The sequence below is a fragment of the Fusarium graminearum genome, chromosome 3, assembly GCF_000240135.3.
Source record: "Fusarium graminearum PH-1 chromosome 3, whole genome shotgun sequence".
Classification (NCBI taxonomy): Eukaryota; Fungi; Ascomycota; class Sordariomycetes; order Hypocreales; family Nectriaceae; genus Fusarium; species Fusarium graminearum.
In genome coordinates this window covers 1,887,961-1,894,909 of record NC_026476.1, presented here as the reverse complement: position 1 = coordinate 1,894,909, position 6,949 = coordinate 1,887,961, and the positions used below count along the sequence as shown (strand labels likewise).

Sequence of the window (6,949 nt, the reverse complement as noted above, 5' to 3'; positions counted from 1 at the left end):
CCATCTGCTAAATCTCCCTGAAAAGACTGCTCGAAGGGACATAACTCTTGGAGTCAAGCATCTTGAAGAGATTGCTGAAGACTGGCTCTGTGCCAGAAGAACTCTGAGCATACTGAGCGTCCTCTCCCGGAAATGGAATTGCGAACTTCCTGAGGATGCTGCCTTCGTTCTTCGTCGGGCCGACGAAAAATACGGGACATACAGCACTTCTGACGTCCCTTCGCCTCATTCGCAAGCGGGTGCTTCGCCCCTTTCTGATGGTGGTCTGGGACTGAAGTCGATGGGTGAATACAGCCCATTCCCTCAATATACTCGAACCCAATTGGCCCGGCCAATGCAACAACTTCAGCAGCAACAACCACAGCCCCAGCCTCAACGATCTGTGACGGAAACTATGATGACAGGCTCTCCACTACCGAACAACATTCTTGCTCAGCAGCAGGGTATGCCTATGAACAGAGGCAATGGGGGCTTTGGTTCCGAGTCTGTGGGTGGATGGGGTTCTGTCCCTGTTACATCATCAATGGCATCGTACCAGCCGGCATTCGCGCCCATAAACCGCAACAGTATGGCAAGCGCCGGCACAGGCGTTCCGCCTGTCAGCAATCCGCCAACGTCTAACCGGGGGATGAGGATGGATGGCCAAGAATGGTTCTTGAACGACAGCGCAAGGTGGCATCAGAGCTTTGAGGCCTGGCAGATGGCCAACAACGGACAGGACAATTCCGTCTTCATGTTTGGCGATAGCGGCAATCAAGACACACCCAACACCAATGCAGACGGGAACGCTAGTATGCAGGCCGACACCAACGATCAGATAGCCGCGCTGGACGGATTAGGGGCGTCGTTGTCCCGAGGTGGATGGCTACCAGGTTTAGATTAAGGGGTTTAGGAACTTGCATTTCTCCTTTGGATAGTGACATATAGATGAATAGCGGCTTGAATTAATACTTTCTAGAAGAACTAACTACATAGTAAATGGCCCCGGAGCTGGTTGCGGGAACGATATAGCATGGTTTCAGTGGCACGTACTGGTTCAATTTACTGTACAATCTCGGCTTTATGTGGATGGTATAATAGAGTTCAAGCAAGGCAGTGGTAATACAAGGATGCGAGTAATATCCGGCTCAGCTCTCCGTAATTCAGCTGGATTCTCCGCATTTACCGACCTGAGATTCAGGCGGTTACAGGTAAATTGGTTGTTAGTTATAGAAGAGACTGCTATGGTGTCAAGTGAAGAATAGAGACTGTCACACAATAAAATGCTTCGATATACAAGCTTCAAACATGACACGCACGGCATCAAAGGATGGGTAAGAAGCTCCACGTGGTATCCGGGAACTAGGGACGACAGAACTGCTGCAATGTGAGATTGGGCATTCAAAGATGGTGTCAAGCAAATTATCGGTGGAGGGAACTGGCAGTCTTTGTAACCGTGAGGTCAGCATCTCAAGTCAACAAGCAGGGGGAGCTGCATGGAAGCGTAGATGGGACGAGTGTGGGGGAATCGGGCCGGGCGTCCGTTTCACTGTCGGCGCCACAGCAAGCCATTCCGGTAGTGGACGTCATGAGGGGGAGTACAAACTAAATCTGAGTTTAAGTCTGAGTCTGAGTGTGAATCTGGTAATGAGTCTCGGTATGGAGGAAGTTGGGGGCTTTTTCCATGAACGATTGGCGATGTAGATTAATCTAGTATGTTGATTATTCTTCACCGATGTATCAAGTAAATTGCACCGTAGGGTCTAGCGGCTCAACACTAGATACCAGGGCATAGCAGGGCATAGCAGGGCACAACAGGGCACAGAGTTAGGGATCGAGAACAACGGCTGGCAAAGCGGCCGTTCATGTCCCGGTCAGAAGCAAAACCCTGTCATGATTCTGTCCGTATGAAGTAGAGAATAAACCTATCGCAGCCAAAATTATGTTGGAGCCTGGGGTGGCATACAGTACATTTCCTGGGGCCAAGTCTAATCCGCGCTTCCGGTGCAGGTTATGACAGGGCTATAGACAATATGATTGGTGCGCAAATGCGGCCACAAATGCCGGAATAATTACAGGCCACCAGCAATATAGGTGGTCTAGGTCTGGCATTGGAGATGACGGCTAGACGGTTACACAGAAGTTTCTGGGAAAAGACCGATAGTTGAGACAGTGATGAAGACAGTGCAATCTCTTCAAGTCCCAGTCAGTACCCTGGTTCAAACCTGGAAAATTCAAGATTAAATTCAACATCTCTGAGGTATGTACATTCCCGCGGGATATGAAGGAAGCAGATTGAGTTAAGCTCATGTACTATGTAGTACCCAATTCCAATTAGCTCAACCATGTCTCTCGTACATTGATACATTAGCAGGTACTTTAGTGCTAAGGTTGGGCTCAATCTTCAAGATTGGGGGACAAAGAACCCCCAAGAACCTAAACTAGCAACCGTTAAGGAAGGCGCATCGTTAATTAATCACCTGGGGTTCATTACGATTGCCCGATGTGCAGTAGCCAAGTACGTTGGTTGGTTTCCTTCTCCACGACTCCATCATGACTTGCTGCTCATGTTTGCATTTGCATTTGCATTTACATCTACATTTACATTCACATTCGTGTCCACACTTTTTCTATCACACACATTACATGACATGGTACGGCATGGTATGGCACATGGCGCGCGCACACACACGCACACAGACACACAGACAGGCGCGCAGGGGTGGGAGGGCAACATGAAAATCAATCCTTACTTTAGTGTCTGGACCATGAAAATCCGGGGAATTGACAACAATAGGAAAGTCCCAAGACTTTTGTCTGTCTGCCTTTCTCTCTATCCACACCTCCCGTTCCTTGCTTCACCCACTTAGTGGATGTAGGATGCCGTGCAATGCAGTACAGGACGGTGCGTCTACGGCGGATCCATCCTTCTAGCTACCTATTCTTTCTGTTGTGGCTACCCGCTTGCGGAACGGATCGCAGGCCCTGGAAACGAAGCCCCGACGATCCTTCATCCTCCTTCGCCGTGCCGTTCGAGTCGAGCAAGCTACAGTATGAAGCTTGGCGGTGTCTGATCTGATTCTCAAACGATGGTTCTGTTGGTAGTGCCAACTAACTATGGTACAGTACTCACTCAGTTACTGCACAGACAGTCTTCACTGTTGCCGTTCTGATCTGCCGTCCATCAAAGCTTCTTATTTCACCTCCGCAGCAACTCGCCTAACAACGTCAAGCCTCGGTTAGGCATAGGCCGAACCTCATTGAGCCTCAGGATTGGCGGCCATGCGGTTGACGCCACTGTTATGTAGATCCAACGACCGTCAACCCCCCCTTCAGAGACTCCATGACAGAATTGAGTCAAAGACAAGCTCATCAATAACATCACCAATTTCCAACAAAGGCAATGAATCGTTGTTCGCACGTCAGCACCTGCCAGAGCATGGTAGATTGCACTACAGCTCTTTGCCTAGAACGGCACCGTAGCAATCATCCGCCCAATTGATGCATGGGTAATAAGATGAGAGATCCTGGGGATGGCTGCCACCTTCTCTGCCCGACTGGACTGGACTCGAGCATCTGGCCCAGGCCAGTCGACCAGTCTCATCTTTTATGACAGACAATTTCCCCAGGTTCACTCCGCTCTTTGTTCGTCTGTCTGGCTAGAACATAGAACCACTCACTGGGTCGGTCACCATGGTTCGTTAGTCTTGACACGGTTAAAATAAAAATAACATGTCTCGAACGAACATGGACACCCCAGCTTTGCTATGACTGTCATTAATTCTTTTCGGAACAAGCTACCGACAAGGTACGGTAGAGTAGCAGAGCAAGTGGCACCAGAGAACCCCAGTCCAGTAGCCCAGCACCCCATGGCACAAATCCTCCACCTCTTACACCTCTCCACATCTGTTCATCAACCCACCTTCGGCGGGACCTCGCTGCTAACTAACTTAAACTAAATCTTCACTTCCCCGTACGGAGTACTAAGCGAACCATTTGGCATGCCGCAACTTCTTGGGGCATGATGGGCCTAAGCAAAAGCGCTTCCCCATTCTTGCTTGCTTGTCTTGTCGAACTCGGTCCTAGCCCGACTTTTCAGTCACGAGTAGCAACAAGTTACTTGTGGATGGGGTTTGCTTTCTCCAGAAAAACCACAGGGTTCCGTTTTCCTTGACCTTCCTTTTTGTACCGTCAATTTTTTTAATTGACCTTTGTCGATGGTCAAGATTGTTCTCAGATGCCCATATTGCTTCCCCCAGATCTTTGTGGACGCCTCCTTGTTCTCAAATTTTTAAATTCGACTCTCGAGATCCTGGGTTATATCATATTACCATAAACTCAGATTCACTTGACAACTTCCCTCCAGGATCCACTTGTCAGTCAATCAGTCAGTACACATTCTGGTCTGACATGATTTGACTTGGGTCTCTTTAAAAACAAGCTCAAGTCGGCGAATCAAGACGTGAAGCATTCGTTCTATTCTCTCTTACCTCTTATATAGGTACTTGCCGTGCCAAACCCATTACAACAACAAAAGGTCGATCTTTCCCTGATACTCTTGCACTCTTCATTGAGCACCGGGCTAGATCAGGAAGTGTACTCGATATAACCGCAAATCGAATCGAATCTGGTAATTAGCTATTTAGCCGGTGCCTTGACACCAGCTCAAGCTCCAACGGCAAGGGTCTTGTAAGTATGGATGGTTTCTTTTGGTTCCTTCACATCAACTCTGTTACCGTCTTCTCGAGTCTTCCATCTGCACTCTCCCTGCCAAGTGCCTACTCACTTCTTACACGGGGACACCCTACCCTCTATACGAACAAGGCACTGCCCAGGAAACCCTGTGCTCATCACTCCCTATAATGCAAAGGTGTCAGATGCCTTGTCAATCCCTCAGCGGTCCCCGCTCCCCGACAAATTTGCCCCCCCTGATAGTAACACGCGTTGATCTTGCTCTGTTCCGATACCTCTACAACCCGCCTGCAGCCGTCATCAGACTCAAACCCCTGTTTACTTATATCCAGCACTTCCCCATAAACTGATTTGAGTTCTGCCTGCAGTAAGCTAATCTGACCATGTTTATCAGAGAAGCTGCCCCCGTCATCTCAAAGAGAGGGGAATAGCTTGCAACAGTTCGATCACAGCTGTCTCAGTCCACAATTATCTTGTTATCCTAACAGCTTCCGCGCACGCTGCGGTATAGCCTGAGTACCGGCAAGATGTTGTCCAATCCACTTCAACGTTTCTCTCCCTACCAGAACGCCGCCTCATCCAACATCTCACCTGATGGGAACGTCCAGCAAGGCACAATGCAGAACGGCGGCCTGGACTCGCTCCAGAACCATCAGTATCCGATTCAACCACTCTCACAAGCTGTGCCCCTTTCAAACGGCCACTTTGAGAGGGCTGCCGCTCAAGTAAAGAATCGACAACACCCTTATGGAGTTCACCCACGCAGCTCGAGCACTTCAGGGCCCATTAGGAGACGAATCAGTCGAGCCTGCGATCAGTGTAACCAGTTACGAACAAAATGTGATGGCCAGCACCCCTGCGCGCACTGTATTGGTAGGTTTTGATGTCAAGACGTCAATGTCCTGTTTCTGACTTGTGTAGAATTCGGCCTGGGGTGCGAGTACATTCGCGAAAGGAAAAAGAGAGGAAAGGCGTCACGGAAAGAACTAGCCCAACAGGCTGCGGCTCAGGCTGCGGCAGGTGGCACAGGCCAGAACATGGACGATTCTCTATCAGAGAACGGCCAGACTAGCAGCAAAGGCCTCGAATCTTCGAATATGGGACTAGAGCAACAATCGAATGAACGACATCCGAGTACGAGCAGCAAATCGAGTCGAGATCCAGGCGACGATGTGATGCGACATACCCAAGGCCTCGAGGGTCTCGATCATCTTGGCAACATAAGCGAACAACCCCATCTTGGCCGGTCTTCCTTGGATGGCGAACACATGGAAAACAACGGAGGTCTCGATCTGAACGGCTTCAATAGTATGCCGCATGCGTACGACTCGCAGGGCTTGGATGGTCCTGTCCTGAACGGTCAATCATACGCTCCCAACGGGCGAGGTAACATGCCTGGCTACGCCGAATTCCCATATACGATGCAGGCTCAAAGTCCGCCCAACTTCAACAACAACTCTGCTTTCCGTATGGGAAACAGCCCACTAGGATACGCTATGGGCAAGGGAACATCTCCTGGGTGGGGCATCTCCATGACTTCACCACCAGGCCAATATCAAACACAGGCCCCTCCCCCCAACTTCAACAACTCGAAACTGCGATATCCCGTCCTTGAGCCCATAATCCCATACCTCAACAACATAATTCCTATCCCTCTAGCTTGCGACTTGGTCGATCTCTACTTTGCGTCTTCCTCCTCGGCGCAAATGCACCCAATGTCACCCTATGTCTTGGGCTTTGTCCTTCGAAAACGATACTTCCTCGACCAGACAAGGCCAAGACCATGCCAACCAGCCCTCTTGGCAAGCATGCTGTGGGTTGCTGCACAGACAAGCGACGCCCCTTTCCTCGCCAGTACACCTTCAGCGCGTGCCAAGACGTGCCAAAAGCTATTGGAGCTCACAGTCTACCTCCTACGACCTCTCATCCACACAGCCCCAAGTGATGCGCCCAGCCCTGTTGCTGATGGTGTTGCTCTTGGCGGTCTCGGTGTGGCCATGCCTGGATCAATTAGCATGGAAGCCACGAGTGGCGAATCGGGCCCTTTCGGTGCAGCCGGAAGCCTCGACGATGTGATTACATACATTCATTTGGCGGTTGTTGTTTCTGCTAGCGAATACAAGGGAGCGAGTATGCGGTGGTGGACTGCTGCTTGGGGTCTTGCTCGTGAGCTGAAGCTGGGCCGCGAGCTTCCTCCTGGACCTTCACCCGCGGCCCAAGAGGCCATGGACACTGACGGTACTGAGGATGCTGAAGGCGGCATCAGTGGTAACGGATA

At 50.4% G+C, this 6,949-nt stretch overlaps 2 protein-coding genes across 2 annotated transcripts; both read left to right on the top strand.

Moving 5' to 3' along the window:
* Positions 1-397: 397 nt before the first annotated feature.
* Positions 398-883, top strand: FGSG_12715 (uncharacterized protein; the record flags this gene model as incomplete). The annotated part of the gene is made up of 1 exon (XM_011325541.1): positions 398-883. One exon carries the CDS (start codon positions 398-400, stop codon positions 881-883), a length of 486 nt encoding a protein of 161 aa, XP_011323843.1.
* Positions 884-5,288: 4,405 nt separating this feature from the next.
* FGSG_12714 (transcriptional activator xlnR) lies at positions 5,289-6,925 on the top strand (the record flags this gene model as incomplete). Its single annotated transcript, XM_011325540.1, has 3 exons — positions 5,289-5,544; positions 5,593-6,801; positions 6,918-6,925. 3 exons carry the CDS (start codon positions 5,289-5,291, stop codon positions 6,923-6,925), a joined length of 1,473 nt encoding a protein of 490 aa, XP_011323842.1.
* Positions 6,926-6,949: the final 24 nt, after the last annotated feature.